General features: G+C 33.7%; 1 protein-coding gene across 1 annotated transcript; it reads left to right on the top strand.

Annotated features, from left to right (window-relative positions):
* Positions 1 to 5,040: 5,040 nt before the first annotated feature.
* On the top strand, positions 5,041 to 17,899 carry LOC125666073 (cation-dependent mannose-6-phosphate receptor-like). Its single transcript, XM_048899195.2, has 7 exons — positions 5,041 to 5,234; positions 8,137 to 8,227; positions 9,874 to 10,001; positions 11,793 to 11,871; positions 12,680 to 12,774; positions 14,740 to 14,866; positions 15,828 to 17,899. Exons 1-7 carry the CDS (start codon positions 5,083 to 5,085, stop codon positions 15,885 to 15,887), a joined length of 732 nt encoding a protein of 243 aa, XP_048755152.2. The 5' UTR covers positions 5,041 to 5,082; the 3' UTR covers positions 15,888 to 17,899.
* The last annotated feature ends 2,784 nt before the right edge of the window (positions 17,900 to 20,683 follow it).

Genomic DNA, 20,683 nt, shown 5'->3' with positions numbered 1-20,683 from the left:
AGATATACTGATACATTGATTTACTACAGTAGATACCTTGATACATTGATTTACTACAGTAGATATACTGATACATTGATTTACTACAGTAGATATATTGATACGCTGATTTACTACAGTAGATATACTGATACATTGATTTACTACAGAATATACCTTGATACATTGATTTACTACAGTAGATACCTTGATACATTGATTTACTACAGTAGATACCTTGATACGTTGATTTAGTACAGTAGATATCTTGATTCGTTGATTTACTACAGTAGATATACTGATACATTGATTTACTACTGTAGATACCTTGATACATTAATTTACTACAGTAGATATACTGATACATTGATTTACTACAGTAGATATACTGATACATTGATTTACTACAGTAAATACCTTGATACATTGATTTACTATAGTAGATATCTTGATTCGTTGATTTACTACAGTAGATATACTGATACGTTGATTTACTACAGTAGATACCTTGATACGTTGATTTACTACAGTAGATACCTTGATACATTGATTTACTACAGTAGATATACTGATATGTTGATTTACTACAGTAGATATCTTGATACATTGATTTACTACAGTAGATATACTGATACATTGATTTACTACAGTAGATACCTTGATACATTGATTTACTACAGTAGATATCTTGATACATTGATTTACCACAGTAGATACCTTTTTACATTGATTTACTACAGTAGATATACTGATACATTGATTTACTACAGTAGATATACTAATACATTGATTTACTACAGTAGATACCTTGATACGTTGATTTACTACAGTAAATACCTTGATACATTGATTTACTACAGTAGATATATTGATACATTGATTTAGTACAGTAGATATACTGATACATTGATTTACTACAGTAGATACCTTGACACATTGATTTACTACAGTAGATACCTTGATACATTGATTTACTACAGTAGATATCTTGATACATTGATTTACTACAGTAGATACCTTGATACATTGATTTACTACAGTAGATATCTTGATACATTGATTTACCACAGTAGATACCTTTTTACATTGATTTACTACAGTAGATATACTGATACATTGATTTAGTACAGTAGATATACTAATACATTGATTTACTACAGTAGATACCTTGATACGTTGATTTACTACATTAAATACCTTGATACATTGATTTACTACAGTAGATATATTGATACATTGATTTACTACAGAAGATATACTGATACATTGATTTACTACAGTAGATACCTTGATACATTGATTTATTACAGTAGATACCTTGATACATTGATTTACTACAGTAGATATCTTGATACATTGATTTACTACAGTAGATACCTTGATACATTGATTTACTACAGTAGATACCTTTTTACATTGATTTACTACAGTAGATATCTTGATACATTGATTTACCACAGTAGATATACTGATACATTAATTTACCACAGTAGATATACTGATACATTGATTTACTACAGTAGATATCTTGATACATTGATTTACTACAGTAGATACCTTGATACATTGATTTACTACAGTAGATATACTGATACATTGATTTACTACAGTAGATAACTTGATACGTTGATTTACTACAGTAGATACCTTGATATATTGATTTACCACAGTAGATATACTGATACATTGATTTACTACAGTAGATACCTTGATACGTTGATTTACTACAGGAGATACCTTTTTACATTGATTTTCTACAGTAGATACCTTGATACGTTGATTTACTACAGTAGATACCTTGATACATTAATTTACTACAGTAGATACCTTGATACGTTGATTTACTACAGTAGATATACTGATACATTGATTTACTACAGTAGATACCTTGATACGTTGATTTACTACAGTAGATATCTTGATACATTGATTTACTACAGTAAATATCTTGATACATTGATTTACTACACTAGATATACTGATACATTGATTTAGTACAGTAGATATCTTGATACATTGATTTACTACAGTAGATACCTTGACACGTTGATTTACTACAGTAGATATCTTGATACGTTGATTTACTACAGTAGATACCTTGATACATTGATTTACTACAGTAGATACCTTGATACGTTGATTTACTACAGCAGATACTTTGAAACATTGATTTACTACAGTAGATACCTTGATACATTGATATACATTGATTTACTACAGTAGATACCTTGATACATTGATTTACTACGGTAGATATATTGATACATTGATTTACTACCGTAGATACCTTGATACATTGATTTACTACAGTAGATATCTTGATACATTGATTTACTACAGTAGATATCTTGATACATTGATATAATACAATAGATATCTTGATACATTGATTTACTACATTAGATATCTTGATACGTTGATTTACTACAGTAGATATCTTGATACGTTGATTTACTACAGTAGATACCTTGATACATTGATTTACATTGATTTACTACAGTAGATATATTGATACGTTGATTTACCACAGTAGATACCTTGATACATTGATTTACTACAGTAGATATCTTGATACGTTGATTTACTACAGTAGATATCTTGATACGTTGATTTACTACAGTAGATACCTTGATACGTTGATTTACTACAGTAGATACCTTGATACATTGATTTACTACAGTAGATATCTTGATACATTGATTTACTACAGTAGATATCTTGATACGTTGATTTAGTACAGTAGATACCTTGATACATTGATTTACTACAGTAGATACCTTAATATATTGATTGTTACCAGCAAATACGTAATTTCTAGATTGATATGCATTTTTGCACTTATATGTACACAGTAAATTCCCACCACCTGAATTCGATTGATACACAAACCAAGTAAGAATCAGTATATTCAGGGAGTAAATAAATCCATTCAATTTCTTAACATGAAAGGCGAAAACAACGAACAGTGCCCAAACTCATAACTCCCACTAGCAATACAAAATAGATAGTTGGGCACACATGGACCCCTGGACACACCAGAGGTGGGATCAGGTGTCTAGGAGGAGTAAGCATCCCCTGTCGACCGGTTACACCCGCCTTGAGCCCCATATCCTGATCAGGTAAACGGAGGTATTCGTAGTTATCCGTACACGTTAAGTTATTTCGTTATTCTTAAATATCATATCAAGGATATCACTTACAAATATGGCATTGTATTTATATTTTCATTTAGAAAAACATTTCTTTCAATAGCATTATATATATCTTCCATTTAGATCTCTAAACATACACCATATTTCCTTTTTTATTGTTTTATAGCGAACAGTGGTCAATCTCATTACTTCTATAAGGGATACAAAATAAAGAGTAGGGCAAGCACGGATCGACCCCCTGGACATACCAGAGGTGGAATGAGGTACCTATGAGGAGTAAACATCCCCTGCCAACTGGTCACAACTTCCGTGAGTCCGACAAGCCATACGTTGATGTAAAATTACCACTAAATGTTAAGAAATTCAAACATAACGCGGAAGAAACGGGAACAATGCATTGAAAGAAACGTGATTTCTCTTTTTAGAAAACATAGATGTCTTCATTTTTAAAAAAAATATCATTTGTATATGGTATCTAAGTTGCACCGATCAATGATATTTGCTAAATAATTTTCTCTTAGGGATAAAAGGGATAGAAACTTTGTTATTCTCATTTTTACACTAGCACGCATAAATGCAGATTTATCCGCCGAATACGCGCTGGAGCAGGGGGAACATTATGATAGCACCCCGTGAATACATGGATATATTTGCGTTACTGAAGTAAGGAGAACGAATACTGGACAACTCGCCCCCAAGACAACTCGTCCCTTCTCAGGAAAACTCACCCTCTCTCAGGACAAGTCGCCCCTTCTCTTGAGACAACTCGCCCTCAATATCATATGTAAATATATTATCACATTTTATTTTTATTGTGTGTGTATGTTTGTGTAATTGTATGACAAATTACATTTTTAACCCTATAAAGATACGTCCTTTTATTTCATACTTTAACACGAATGGTAAATTCTAATAGAATTATACAGATTTAATTGGTGCATTTCAGAAAAAATTGATATTTTTCATAATTCAATTGGCTAGGAAAATTATATTTACTGATCTTCAGGTAATTGATTAAATGTCCCCGGGCCCAATACTGAGAAAATTGTGGGGTTTTTGGGGGGAGGTGTGTGTGTGTTTCATCGATACAATATGTATACTACATAAGTATAAATGTGAAGCATGAATATTCTGATACATGTAATTATCTTTTAGTGCGTAAAGGGAAAAATACTCTGAACCTTTGAAGTAAATGTAAAACATCTTGGGGAAAATCAAACAATTAGATTTAACAGACGCAGATTATTGATAATTATACTATGTCAGCTGTAGACCAAGCTAATACTCTCCCTATACCAAACGCTAACTTGTTTCCGCTGAAATTATATATTTTACATGCATACACAAGTGATGATGAATGTACTAAACCCAAACACTGGATTTTCAATAAAATCCTTTGTCTTGCATAAAAAGACACAAAGTTCGGTGTTTTTGTGAACATATCTTTTTGTCTGTGATGTATATGCTATCGATTAGAAAGTTATTAATTTTTGCTAATACACCTCTTGGATTTAGACCAAAAATAATAATTGTAAACATGTATAATATGAAGGGACGAGTTATATCGCAAGAGAGGGACAAGTTGTCCCGAAGAGGGGGCGAGTAGTCCCAAAGAGAGGGCGAGTTATCTTGAGTGCGAACTTTCTTGGGGGCGAGTTTCCTGATACCAGGAGAACAATTACAACATATTTCATCCACAACGTGCCTTGTGTGTTATGCATGGTTCTTACAAATAATATTCGATTAGTTATAATTGCAGTTATTTGTACACGTGATTGTTAAAATGAAAGTTAACTGTACCCATTTGATTTGATAAACGAATGTACCGCTAGGTCTGTAGATCCGCCAATCTATTCTACGGTAAACAATATCAATGGTCATTGTTTAATCAGAGATACCCACTAGGTTTACGGTAGTATCACTGAGCGAGATTGACATATGCATTACCGCCATGAAATCCGGGGTGATTTTATTATCTTTATTTACGTTATTCTTTTGCATAACTGCACAAAACACGTGTAAAAAGGTGAATTCATGTAAATGTAAACTGGACGACGGTAAAGTGATTGACTTAAAACCGTTGACAAAATCCAATGGACCCGCGTAAGTATCATTACATAACCTAATCATGTGACGAATCATGTGCCATGTATGTGATGACTGTGTTTTGTTATGATAGACATGTGTATTTTTATGAGTATGTCTTAAATTTTTTGATCATGTGTTCATGTAAGTAGTAAAGATTGACGTTGATATATAAGAATAATATAGCTGGCAACTAGACAGTTGGAAGTGAATAATTGCAGTTCACGGGTAAAATGCATAGAAAAATAATCCATAAAAATAATTAAAATATTTCAAACGACAGTAAAAATATAACGGTTAGGATATATACCGCATCAGAGAAAATGTTATCATAGGAATGCAAAGGGTATGTACATCTACGTACATGTGCAAAGATGTTTAGAAATAGAGATCTTCAAAATGTCATTTCTAAAATATCACTTATATAGAAAGTAATCTGGGAAAAAATAAAACCGTTGCTGGATTAGAACCTTACATGGTGCTGGGGAAGGTACTACATTAGATAAGATAACTGAGGGTAGCCCCTCATTCTTTACAGTAACAGTAATTGTTAGCGAACTTTAGCATAATTGTATTTGTTTTCAAAAGTGTTCATTTCAACTTACAGAAAGTAGAAACTAACTATTCAGAACGACTTATCAAAGTGGTCCGCGGGGATATCACCTATTTTGGAGAAATTATAGTTTGTATACTAGTATTTATTTTTTCATTGGGTAACGGAGGAGGGAGGGAGGCGGGGAAAGGGAAAGAGAAATAAGAAACATACGCGCTATCCGTGCATGTGACTGCACACGTATTATCTACAAAACATATGATTTAAAAAAAAATACATATATTATGAAATTCAATGATATTACTGAGAAAACGAACCAATGTAGAAGTGAACACGCCGTTATCATTGGGAAAAGTAATTCTTCTAATGGCTGATAAACTTTTCTATAATAGATTGAAACTTCGATTTTTATTAACATCACATCTAAAATTTGCAATTCTTGTAACAGGTAGAATGCGTAGAGTAAGTGTCAGACAAGTATAATGTTAAATGTCGCTTCTGAACTCTATGTGTGCACCACAGAAGGTCGGATGACGGCACTTTCTGCAGGCTTCCCTAAACATCATTTTTTGTCTCTCTTTAACCAGTAATTATCGACACGATATTACATCCCTTGGTAGTATAGATCGCTAAGATGTTGTCAATTTAATATACTTTTTAAGATGCTGAAAAAGATTTAATGACTACTTTTTTATCCTCTTTATGATAAAACCGTTAACAATATTTTATACCAAACACGAGCAATAGGTCTTCATTTTGTGATGTTACAGTCGTCCTGAGGCGATCTAATGCTTTGGATTTACAATTGATGACTTCAATAGATTATATATTGATATCATCAAAATGTCAGATGAGTCAATCACTAGGCCTAGATTGTACAAGGATAAAACTCATCAATATCCGTCAATCGCCGCATTCGTCATCCTCCTTGCTTTTATTCCAGATTACAGCTACGCATTTTTAATTCATATTTGAATTCTTTATTATGTAAACAATGTCTTGGTTTATATATATATTCCTTAATAGGGAATATGTTGAAAACAAAACGAGAAGTGACAAACACTAGATATTGTTTAATCATATTTAGAATTCGCTTGTAATTTGAAATATATGCTTTAAACAGAACTTTTACTAGTGTACGTAAACCATTCACAACACTCTAGCCTTGTTTAGATAACAAAGAATTGTGAGTTCTTGTAATTCGACAACTCACATTCAAAGTTTCGCTGACTCTTCAAACCAACTTCGTTAAGAATTGTAATTATTCAAAATGGGAAAATAAAATTTGAAAATTTTCAGCTGATGTTGTGTCCATGCACCTTTAAAGAATAGTTTTTGTTTTTGTTTTTGTTGTTTTTGTCGCTTCAAACGCAAAATTGAATTCTGTTATCATCATTTATTACAAAGAATAGTTTGTAAGTAGAAAGTAAAAGATCTGAGCCAAGTCAGATGATATTCGTGAAATCGGTATACGTACAAAAAAAATGTACATTGACGTGGAACCACGTGAGTGTAGATGTTATCTAGTTCTAACATCATACAAAGATGGCGTTAATGTATATCACGTCACCGTGTGAACTCATAATTCACCATAAATAGCTAAGAAAACTACTTTCATAATTATGTATGGTTCTACAATGCAGTACAATCAAATATTTTATGGTTATATAAAGATTCATGTCAAGCGAATTCCACTGAAGATACATAAATGACATGCATAAAGATCGAGCTTGCGAGGTCCATATTTCCAATGTGTCTTGGTACATAATAGTAAAATTGTACTGCTCCCAGTTGTAGAAGAGGAGGATCCGTACGTTGAATCAGATATAGATAAGAGTTCATCATTTTACTATCTACGGTGACTGTTAAGGCTGTTGCCCTTTTTGTTTTTTAAGTTGATATCATTGCATATGCGACAGAAAGTTGAAAAATTTGAAGAACTTTCCATCATTTGTTCAAAACCATCATTACTTAAGTTTACCATGTGTTTAGAATAAGAACCGCTTTTTGAGTGGCCTCAATGCATGATTTGGACCCAATTAAATGCGGATTCCTGAGTCCGATATTTAAATAGCTACATTTGTCAAGGGTTTGTGTGGAGGGTGCGTAATCACAAAACCCTGCCTTGTGAGGGTGGATTAAATATTAATATTCATATTTAAAGTTACATATCGTTATTAAATTCATGAATCCATATAGCTTTTATAAATCTTTAGATAGAGGTGTGTGAGACCGTCTATTGATTAGATCTAAATTAATATGATTTATAAGTCGATTACAAACTGGGAAATCACGAGTTAAAAATGATGTATGTGTATTCTTCGACAACTGCATTATTAATTGATACGTGCATGATGCCTGTTTTAGATATCTTGACGTCCTCGACAGTGGGGGAGCGGATCTCTATTCTTGGAATCCATGCGAACCGTTCTCTGAAGGGTTGTGTACCAATGCAGCGGTAAATTGTGATACATTTTTCATTTGAGCATAATTGCAAAAATACCTGTAATGTAGTCATATAACTGTATTTTTACTCATTGAAAATTATGTCTTATCCTTACGCTTCTATTGAAGAATTGTACCATTTCAGGATTTGTTAGGCCGTTCTTGGCACACTGATTTTGACTACGGATAACTCCATTTACCTGATCAAGATAAAGGGCCCACGGTGGCTGTGACAGGTTGACAGGGGATGCTTACTCCTCCTAGGCATTTGATCCCACCTCTGGTATATCCAGGGATCTGTGTTTACTCAACTCTCTATTTTGTATGGGTTATATGAGTTATGAGATTGATCACTGTTCGTTATCTTCGCCTTTCATACTAAACATCAATTTATGCAAGTACCTTCTTAACTTCGTTTTTCTAGAATATTAACAAAAATGTATATAACCATTCTTGATTTTTGTGTCAAAGTCAGTACAGGGTAATTTTTCAAATAAAATGAAATTTGGGCGTGCCAGACTTTATATAAATTAAATGTAACGATAAATGTCTACATATATAAATTACATTTAACAAAAAATGTCTACATATTATCAAAATTACATGTTACGATAAATGTATACGTATTAAATTAACTACATATAGCGATACATGTTTACATACTATATAAATTACATGTAACGATAAATGTTTACATACTATATGTAAAACTTATACGGTACCAATTTTGATGCACCAGATGCGCATTTCGACAAATAATGTCTCTTCAGTGATGCTCAACCGAAATGTTTGAATTCCGAAGTAACACTGAAGTTGTAGAGCTATTATAGGGAAAAACAGCGTACCAAAAAAGTGGAGTCAAATTCGTCTAAGGATAAGAGCTATGCATAAGAGAGATAATCCTTAATTTTGAAATGAATTTCTAAATGTTATAACAGCAATTAAATATACATCCGTAATATAAAGCTAGTAACGAATTACTTAGCTACTGGGCTGTAGAGACCCTTGGGGACTAACAGTCCACCAGCAGAGGCCTCGACCCAGGGATCGTACATTACATGTAACGATAAATGTCTACATGTTATATAAATTACATGTTGCGATAAATGTATATTTATATTTTGTAATGATAAATGTCTACTTATGTGATATGAACACACACACTGCTATTCTGACATTAACGGCAAACTGACAAGAAGTTCGTCAATACAACCTATCATTGAGTCAAATGCTGTCTGACGTGTTTCATACCGATTGTTAAGCCGTTCTTGGCACACTGATTTTGACTGCGGATAACTCCGTTTACCTGATCATGATATAGGGCTCACGGCGGATGTGACCGGTCAACGGGGGGTGCTTACTCCTCCTAGGCACCTGATCCCACCTCTGGTGTGTCCAGGGGTCCGTGTTTGCCTAACTATCTATTTTGTATTGCTTATAGGAGTTATGACATTGATCTCTGTTCGTTACCTTCACCTTGCATTCCACGCACTTAGCATTTCACTCCAATACAACACATACTAAATGTAATACTGTAGATGCATGTAAAGTTAATCAGGGGAAGAAAACTAGTATCTTTTGTTTAATTTTTCGATATGATATGGCTATGTATGAGACTGTTCAAAATGTATTCTAGCATTATATGTTACCATATAATAGGTATGCCAAACCCATGCAGGACAGGAGTACAATTGTGGTTCTCAAGACAGTGCTGCGTTTGAGTACGACAGCACAAACCAAGCATACACAATAACATACCAGGCAGATACATACACAAATACTTTGAGGTAATGATTTGATGTAAAACTTGTACGGTACCAATTTTGATGCACCAGATGCGCATTTCGACAAATAATGTCTCTTCAGTGATGCTCAACCGAAATGTTTGAAATCCGAAATAACAACATACTTGTTAGAGCTAATTTAGGGGAAAACAGAGTGCCAAAAAGTGGAGTCAAATTCGTCGAAGGATAAGAGCTATGTATGAGGGAGATAATCCTTAATTTTGAAACGAATTTCTATATTTTATCACAGGAATTAAATATACATCCGTATTTTCAAGCTAGTAACGAAGTACTTAGACTGGGCTGTAGAGACCCTCGGGGACTAACAGTCTATCAGCAGAGGCCTCGACCCAGGGGTCATAATGTAAAACTTGTACGGTACCAATTTTGATGTAACAGATGCGCATTTCGACAAATAATGTATCTTCAGTGATGCTCAACCGAACTTTTTGAAATCCGAAATAACAACATATTTGTTAGAGCTAATTTAGGGGAAAACAGAGTGCCAAAAAGTGGAGCCAAATTCGTCGAAGGATAAGAGTTATGCATGACGGATATTGATATATCAGCAAGCAAAAGTTTGTCGTTGCCTGCTTGTATGCATTTGTAACATTCACTATTTAGGGTGCCGTATTAAGCTCGTCATATATCTTTTACTCTCATGTACATAGTCAAACGTGGTCCAAGGTACCTCTCGGAGAGACCTATCAGTCAATATACCAAGGTCCTAGGTACCTTAAAAAATTGCAGTCTCCCATCTTTTTATGGCTTCCACGCAGGGAAAACAATTTCTATGGATAATATAAACAATGTTTTGTATGAACATTCAACACTTTCGTGTCACTATATGTGTGTGTACGTCTTACACAGACTCTGATGGTCTAGGATTGTTTACTGTCTGGAGTTTCTGGTATCTTCGAGAACTTATCAATCATATCAGGTTATAGCGGACTTTGATTAAAACGCGACAAAATTACAATTATGGTAAGTGCTTTGAATAATTTCACAGTTAGTAATCGCTAATTTGCCAATGCCTGCTATATTATGATATGGGTTCTAGATTTGCATTATCTCTTTATGCATGTCTATCTCTGATTTTCACTTCTGCTGCCGAGGGTTTGTGGAGGAATAGGGGATATATGATTTACAGTGGACTATACGACTTACAGTGGGTATACGACTTACAGTGGGCTATAAGATTTACTGTGGGGTTTTTGCTTTGTCACTGCCGAGCTCAAACACGATACCTCTAGATCACAAAGCGAATTTTGTATTACGGAGGTAGCGGGATGGCATTTTGGATATAGAGATTAAGACATTTTCATAATCAAACGATATACAAAGATATTGCTTCATGGTGTTAACAGTCGTTGACTCATTTTCAAAAAACAATAACGAGATAGATATAAGTATTTGATTTAATTGGTATTCAGTGGAATTTCAAGTTATTATGGACACATAGATATTGGTATGGTCAGCATATAGCGCATTTTAGATGATACACATAATATCATAAACAAAGCTTCGTAGAGTTTGGAATTCGGGCGACTTTGCATATAGGGACATTATAAATCTCTAGTCTTTGGTGTAGATAAATTAGCGTAGAAAAGTTAGACCAATCAGTTGTAAATGACACCCACCCATACATAATGATTCTTCTTGATTTAAGCTAAAGCACCACGATTATTTGTGAGTCGAGTGAACGTTCTTATAACTTGCTTGGAACTTCATATTCTGCTTACATGTCATTGTGAACCATGCTCATCAGAAGTCATGCATCTCATATCATTTCAGAACGACAGTGCTCTATCTGTATTGCGATCAAGGCCCAGATGTCTTCCAACCAATCGGAGAAGCAATTCAAGGAACTTTTGTATGTATATTGATACTCCATCTAAGACTGTACACTTATATAGTTGTTCTTTTAAGAGTCTTTTCTTTGTTTGTTTTACATCCTGTCGATAATATGTCACTTATAGTGAGATATCATCATCGGTAGGCGAAGTACCACAGATTTAGAACGATGCTTAGCGCTGAGGGTCCGTAACAATGAGGGACAGTTAAGAATGAATTTCATTTCAGGATGTATATTACACCTTCGAAGAATGTCCTAAGTGAAAATTTATTTTATGTATAATGATATTTTTGAGATTCGAACATTTTAAAATTTAGCCCCTGCGATAAGACTCTACAGGTGACCGGTCACAAGTTTAGCCATCAATGAATCCGTCATTTAACACGACAAAACTACGATATATTTGTCACTTATGGTTCGAAGAAAAGCCCAATATCATTGCTTCTCATTGTGCCGTTATCATTAATTCATTTAAAGTCCCGGGACAATATTTCACCCCCAAAGTCTAATGTAGAAGATACGAACTTGGACGAATTTAATGGGAGACTTTAAATGTGCGAGACACACAACCACAAATTTTAAGGTCTTACATGTATCTTAAAGTACCCTATACTACGTCAGATATTGCTCCGCTCATATATTTCGTATTACAACTTTTATGATAGTGGAATGTGACATGCAAAACCAATGTCTGTAAACATTTCTGAATTTCCAACATTTTTGAGATAGCATGAATATATAATTCAGTTAAGAAATAATGACAATCTCTGTTGAACTTGAGCATCTGAGCTTATACACCGGTTTATAGCATATATTTTTTCTGCAGGCGTTGATTTTCAGAGGCAAATACGCATGCCCAAGGGATGATTCATCTACTGGTAGTACTAGTGGATTGTCTGCAGGAACCATTCTAGTAATAATGTGAGTACCCTGTCATATTCAACGTGTTAGTAGTAATTAGAAGGATGAGCCTAATAGTCAAATTACTAAAACAGTGTTCTAAATATTAAGACCTTCAACACTGATAATTGTGAATATGCTGGACTTCCTTATTGACAATATATTCGTCGTCTTTGGTGATCAGGTCTTCCAACAATCTGCGGGGATTCCAATGGGCACGAATTGTGCTCCTTTGTTAGCTGACCTGTTTCTATATTCCTATGAAGCAGAATTTATTAAAAAACGTCTACGTGAAACCAAAAAAAAAATATCTTGCTGAGGCCTTCAATTCGACATTTAGATATATCAACGACGTTTTATCTATCAACATTAATAATTTTCATTCATATGTCACTTCTGCTTCATATATTTTATTGAAAGTAGATGCTAACGGCAAACTTTATGAAAAGCGAGATGATTTCAGCTTCTCCATCGTCAACTTCCTATATTTATGGAGCATTATTCCATTATCAACTACATACGGTTTTTATATCTCTCAACTGATTCGATTAGCAAGAGCTTGTTCTGTGTATGGTTAGTTTTTTAATCGAGACAGGCTACTGACAAACAAGTTGATGGCGCAAGGGTATCAACAGTCTCGTTTAAAGACAGCATTTCGCAAATTATATGCTCGTTATTACGATCTAGATTGCCAGTACAACTTATCATTGTGTCAAATGCTATCCGACGTGTTTCATACCAATCATTAGATAGTTCTTCGCACACTGGTTTTAACTACGGATAACTCCGTTTACCTGACCAAGATATAGGGCTCACGGAGGGTGTGAACGGTCGACAGGGGATGTTTACTCCTCCTTGGCACCTGATCCCACCTCTGGTATATCCAGGGGTCCGTGTTTTCCCAACTCTCTAATTTGTATTGCTTATAAGAGTTATGAAATTGATCACTGTTCGTTATCTTCACCTTTATAGGAGTTATGAGATTGACCACTGTTGGTTATCCTCACCTTTCACAAGTGACATTCGTCTGTTCTACGTATTTTGCGTACTTTATGCAGTAATGTATTATTTTCAAATCAAATTCCCGTGAATTGAACAAAGTCCAAATACCCGTTGAGGCTTGGTTTTGTGACTGTTGGTTCTGACTCACGAATCTGTATTTGATAAGTCCCCTGATCAAGATATAGGGCTGACGTCGGGTGTGACCGGTCGACAGGGGATGCTTACTTCTCCTGCGCACCTTGTCCCACATCTGATATGTCCAGGGATCCGTGTTTGCCCGACTCGTAATTTTGTATTCCTTGTGGGAGTTATGAATTGCTCATTGTCCTTTATCTTTACATTTTCATATAACTGAATATGTGATTGATAATTTCATATATCTGATTTGTGGGTGACCGTGTCTAATAACAGACTGAGTGATGAGTGAGTTCTTTTATCTGAATATGTGGACGGAATTTTGTAATTAAGTTTGGAGTTGATGAATATCTATTTCTGATCATGGGGTTGGTATGATTCTATAACCAAATTAGGTTTTAATAAGTTTTATGCCTAATTTGTGATTGATGGTTTTTATACCTCAATTTTAGGCTGATGCATTTCGATATTTGAATTTGTGGCAGGTGTGTTTATATAACCGAATCGGTGGTTAATGTGTGCTTATAACATGAATTGATGATTGATTAGTTCTTACGCCTGAATTTAAGGTTGGTGTGTTCTTATGCCTAATTTTGTGATTCACGAAATTTTTGGTTCATGATTTAGTTTTGCTGAATAGTTTTTATTCCTGAATTTGTGGTTAATGCGTTATTATGCCTGAATCTGTTGTTGTTAAAATATTATGCCTTAATTTACCTGAATTAGTGGTTCATGAGTTGTTATACCCGAATTTGATGTCTTCTATATATCTATTCTAAGGATATAACTGCAATTAAACTATATTTCAAAACATGTATGCATTGTACAACTTATTGTTTGCATTTTCAGCTGTTTTTGCCTGTTCGCTGTTTATCTGATTGGAGGAATATTGTTCCAAGTCTTCATTAGGAAAAACAGTGGCGTGAAAGTAATACCCAACCACAGTTTCTGGACTGGACTTCCAATAATTATCAAGGTATTGTAGTGTGTGTACAATTTATACGTATTCAGCTATCCAAAATTTCTTCCAAAATTGTCGGATTCATTGCATTATTTTTGTTTAATGTTTACAAAGGATTTCAGCAATATATTTTTTTCAGATGTTATCAGATACATTGTATTTTGAAAGACAAATATTAATGCATGTGATTTTTTTTTACTACAAGCATTCGATTGTGCTGAGTGAGAAAGATAAATGGATGATAATCTCAATAAGAATTCTGTATTAAGACTTCATGCGTTTCGAACCTAAGTTCAGGGGTTTCATCAGTCTCGTGTAAGGTCAGCATATCGCAAATTCTATGATCGTTATAATGATGAATAGTAATTTATAAATGCAACGTATAAAAAAGTCGAATGTTGTCTGATATGTTTCATATCAAACATCTGCACATACTGGTTTGATTACGAATTACTCCGTTTACCTGATACCTGATCAAGATATAGGACTCACAGCGTCTGTGACCGGTCAACAGGAGATGCCCAATTCCCCTGGCACCTGATTCCACCTTTGGTATGTCGTGTGGTCCGTGTTTGCCCAACTCTTAACTTTGTATTCTTTATAGGGTTTATAAAATTGATCACCGTTCGTTATCTTTGCTTGTTCAATCACGTACAAATAGATATGTTACCAGGTTTTACGTCAAACCGTAAATAATGTATACATGACATGTGTAGACGTAGTAATGAAGATCATTATCACACTTTGCCGTTTCTTCCGACTCTTACTTCTCATGCCGGGCGTTCGGCAAAGGGGAGGTTACTACCTTTATCAAACGTCTTAAGTTCAACGTGGTACTGTAATTGCGAATCGAATATAGGTCTAGCGGTTGCGAAGCAAAAGCCCTTACTACTAAGCTACCACAACAGCTAAGATGAAAAGCGAAAATGTTAAGTTCATATGTATGATACAGTTGAATCTATATAATTGTTTTTAGGATGGTGTGTTCTTTATCATACGAAGAGGAGGGAAAAAGACAACATATAACAGTATATGAGGATGGTGTGGTTTTTAGTATTCGAAGAGGATGGGATCGACAACTTAAAACACTATTTGAATATTTGGAGATGTCCTAAAAGTGATAGACGGCAACATGTATTTGACAATATTTCATCAAAATAAATGAAAAGGATTGGATGAAAGGTGCAATGTAAAAACAAAATCATCCCAAGGAAGAGCAATGTTGTGTATATAGGGTAGGATGTTAAATGTAGTATATCTATACTTTATACTCTTCACTTTTCATACTATATGTGTCTTATATTAAAACATCTAAATATGACACATATCGTAAATTTTGAGATTTGTATGCCATGGATATTTTATGTTTAACTAGTTACGTCATGTGCAGATCCGCATAGGGAGATTTAGAACCATATCTATAATATTTGTCAAAATATATCAATTATGTTTTGTCTATATTGTTCCAAGATGAAGGTAGGACTTAAGCATTATCAACGAAGATATACCGAACCGTCATCAAATAAGCTAAATAACAGTCTGAGATATGCATGTCAATTCCAAATGTATTGAAGGAAAGAGTGTTTATTTTTCAGAAACAGCAACTGTTTAGGCAACCTATTTAAAATAAATGAAAATTGCTATTTTTCTATTTATGCATGCATCGTATGGTTAAATGCTCTCTGACGTATTTCATACAGATTGTAAGACATTTCTTCGTACGCTGATTTTGACTACGGATAACTCCGTTTACCTGATCAGGATAGCGAATTACCGGGGTTGTCCACATTCCTATACATACTTATCATTGGGTCAAACGCTGTCTGACATGTTTCATATCGATTGTTAGGCCGTTCTTGTCACGCTGATTTTGACTACGGATAACTCCGTTTATATGGTGAATATATAGGGCTCACAGGAAGTGTGACTAGTCGTCAGGGTACGCTTACATACCCTATCCATCTGACCCCACCTCTGGTATGTCCAATGGGCCGTGTTGTCCCCACTCTTTATTTTGTTTTGCTTGTAGGTGTTATGAGATGCATCACTGTTCGTTATATTCGCCTTTCATGTAAATATTTCCCACTATCGTCACCCAATCAGATATTTTGCGCTATATAATAAGATTAATCACATGTATTAGGTTGTGTGTGGTCAATGCATGTGTTCTATAGTTTTCTAAAGTTAACTGCTTTGAAAATGTGTCTTCTGCTAGTTTAACAAAAATACATACCATTACACATCCCTTATACCAAAGACATACAGTTTTATAATGATGTACATACATAGTCATGTTGCACTTTTGATGAAAGATTTGGAAAAATGGAGTAAACTAGGAGTGAAATAGGGCCTTTTCAGTTGATGTATTAAATGTTATAAGGATTCCAAAATTAATACGCACTCGTGATATTCAAGGGTGGTTCATCTGTTTGATAAATTTTGGATCCGAGCAAAACTTTGGAATGATTTGAGAACATTGGAATGCTATGAGGCATATGTTTGAGAATTTATCAAATGTTTAGATCTGCTTTTAATTATTTGAGAACATTCTTGAGATTGTCGAGAAATACCATTAGATTTGATTGAGATGAAATGATGAGACACATTTCTAACAGTTTATCAGATGAGAATTCTGTTGAACTCATTTGAAAACATTCATGGGGTTATTGAGAAATAGACTTAGAATATTGGTTTGTAACTTTGTCCTTTTGGATTCTACACATTGCTGTTAGTGAACGGGTCGCTGTTACAGCAGATGAAGGTCATGGATTCATGTTAGAGTTGAAGGATAACGTTTTGGAGCAACTAGAATTAAAATCAAATCTAATAACAACGATGCATGAAGAAAAAGAAGACAAATATATCTAGCTCCTCCAACTTCTTCACTCACTCCGAAGCACTGTATATTTCCGGAAAATGAACGGTGTGGTGTTTGTGATTTTTTTTATTTGATACGGAATCCGAGATCTAATTTTGTAAAGTATAGGAATTCTGAGATTGATCACTGTTTGTTATCTTCACCTTTCATAAAATAAATTGTATAATTTTTCAAAGAGTTTTTATCACATGCGGGATTACTTTTTTTTTTGCATTTTAAAGGTAGATTAAGGAATACTGATGCATTACTTTACTATGGTAATATTCTGAATACAATAGTTTACTTTGGTTAAAACCCTTTCTATATTGATCTACTATAATGGTAATTTGATAAATTATTTAACGATGGTAAAATATTTGATGTATGGATTATAATTCACTATGGTAAAAACTTTCATACATTCATTTACTACAGTAAATCCTTGATACACTGATTTGCCATGGTAAACACTTTGATATGTTGATTGTTACAAGCGAATGCGTTATTTCCGGTTTGGTATACATTTTCAAACATACGATGTTCACAATAAGTTTTCATCAACTGAATTATATTGATACACAAATCTAGCAAGTAATAGATATATCCAAGGAGTTTATAAATTCATGAAATTCTTATCATATTATTCTTACATATCAACAGTCTAGTTTAAAATAGGCATTTCACAACCTCTATGGTCGTTATAACAATCTAGATTACCATTACAACCTATCTTTGGGCCAAATGCTCTCTGACTTGTTTCATTCCGATTGTCATGCCGTTCCTGGCCAACTAAGTTTTATTTTTCTCATTCGCTGTTCACACAACATACAGAACATATTAAACAAGCATTCAAAAACAATATTCACGCACGCACAAGTAATTCATCTAAATATATATCACAATCTTGATAATAAATAAGTACAATGATAGACTCTATATACATTTTAAGGTTTTACTCTCTCAGTAATTAATTGTATGTATTTACCATTTATCATACCGATTGTTAAGCTGTTCTTGGCATACTGATTTTGACTGCGGATGACTCCGTTTACCTGATCATGATATAGGGCTCACGGCGGATGTGACCGGTCGACAGGGGATGCTTACTTCTCCTAGCCACCTGATCCCACCTCTGGTGTGTTCAGGGTCCGTGTTTGCCCAACTATCTATTTTGTATTGCCTGTCGGAGTAAAGAGATTGATTACTGTTCGTTATCTTCACCATTCATTTACACAATTTTAAAAGTATATGTTCATTTTTGGTTGCAGTTAGATTATGAAATTTTATAACATTAGGTCTGGTATGAAATATTATATTTATCTCGTATATAATGTCGCCTAATATCATTTAAAGCAGGGCATATAAGGATATAATGTATTTCATCTCCAATATCAAAACTGCAAATATTACATTATTTTATTTCGATCTTCATTTAACCACCTTCCCCTTTTTATGGGTAATTTATGATTTGTGGTTCTAAACCTGGATGATATACGTTATTTATGTTTTAAAATATTTGACAATATATATTCTTGACATCGAAAAGTAAGATTTGTAAAGAGTCTGTGAGTTACACCTTTAGACGATTCGTTACATTTAGATACCCAGTCTTGAATAAACTGATCTTTCAATCTGTGTTTAACAATCCAGTTAGTATTCATTTTGTCAACATTATACAATACATTAAGACAGTCATCTATTTTTTTCGTTAAATTCAAACACCATTTTGGTTTCCATCCTTTGGGAAATTGACTGTATGTACTAGAAATTTATATAACATATAACAATATTTTCTTCATTTTCCCAAAAGCATCATCCGACACCATAAAACTAGATTTTATATGTAAATGTAATGATGGTTGACCTACCATAAATCTACCATAGCTCACCATAAATCATATAATTTGGAGTGGATGACTTGACATTTAATAATAATTTTAAAAACTTTAAGTATATCTTTTCAATAATTTCATTGTTTCCAAAACCCCACATTTCACATCCATATAGAAGGAGAGGAACAACAATTTTGTCATATAAGTGTTTATCTACTATTGAAAAATCAAGATCACGACCTTTGCTTAATATTGAATACATTGCCTTAATAGCTCTATTTAACACGTATTTTGTTTTCATTTCTATAAAGGAGCCAGTTCTTGAAAAAAATATTACCAAATATTCAAAGTAGTTCACAATTTCAACGTTCCTTCCTTCAACATAAGTTTTCATTAACAAAGCGACATCTTTAAAAAATATGATTTTAGTTTCATAAAAAAGTATCAAGATATGTTTGTAATTCATTTTTGTTATTCAGCAACAAGTACCGTATCGTCTTGTACATAACTGATTTTGACTACAAATACATGTAACTATGTTTACCTGATCAAGATATAGGGCTTACGGCGGGTGTGACCGGTCAACAGGGGATGCTTACTCCTCCTAGGCACCCAATCCCACCTCTGGTGTATCCAGGGGTCCGTGTTAACTCAACTCTTTATTTTGTGTTGTTTATAGGATTGATGAGATTGATCACTGTTCGTTATCTTCACCTTGTATTGATCATTGTTCATTATCTTTACCTTGCATGGAGGATATAACTTGCAAATCTGATATTGTATTTATTTCTTCTGAGAATACAGGATTTTTTTTTCAATAATATTTTTTATTTCCTACATTTACATATTGAAACAGACGATGTATTTCATTTTTTTTAAAAATTGTTTCAACTGACTTGGAGTGCACTTTGTCCCATTTAGACATTCAGAGTAGTCTTACACAGACTTACGTAGCAGTCGAATTAAAAAATCATGCATTTAAGGAAACGTGATTTATCTTTTACAAAAATGTATATCTCTTTATTTTTTTAAACAATCTATAGTATTAAAGATGAATCAATCCATAACATTTGCTATAGCATTTCCTCTGAATAATAAAGATGATAAAAACTTTAATATTCTCTTTTAACACTAACATACATT

The sequence above is a fragment of the Ostrea edulis genome, chromosome 10, assembly GCF_947568905.1.
Source record: "Ostrea edulis chromosome 10, xbOstEdul1.1, whole genome shotgun sequence".
Taxonomy (NCBI): Eukaryota; Metazoa; Mollusca; class Bivalvia; order Ostreida; family Ostreidae; genus Ostrea; species Ostrea edulis.
This window is presented reverse-complemented; position numbering and strand designations above follow the sequence as displayed.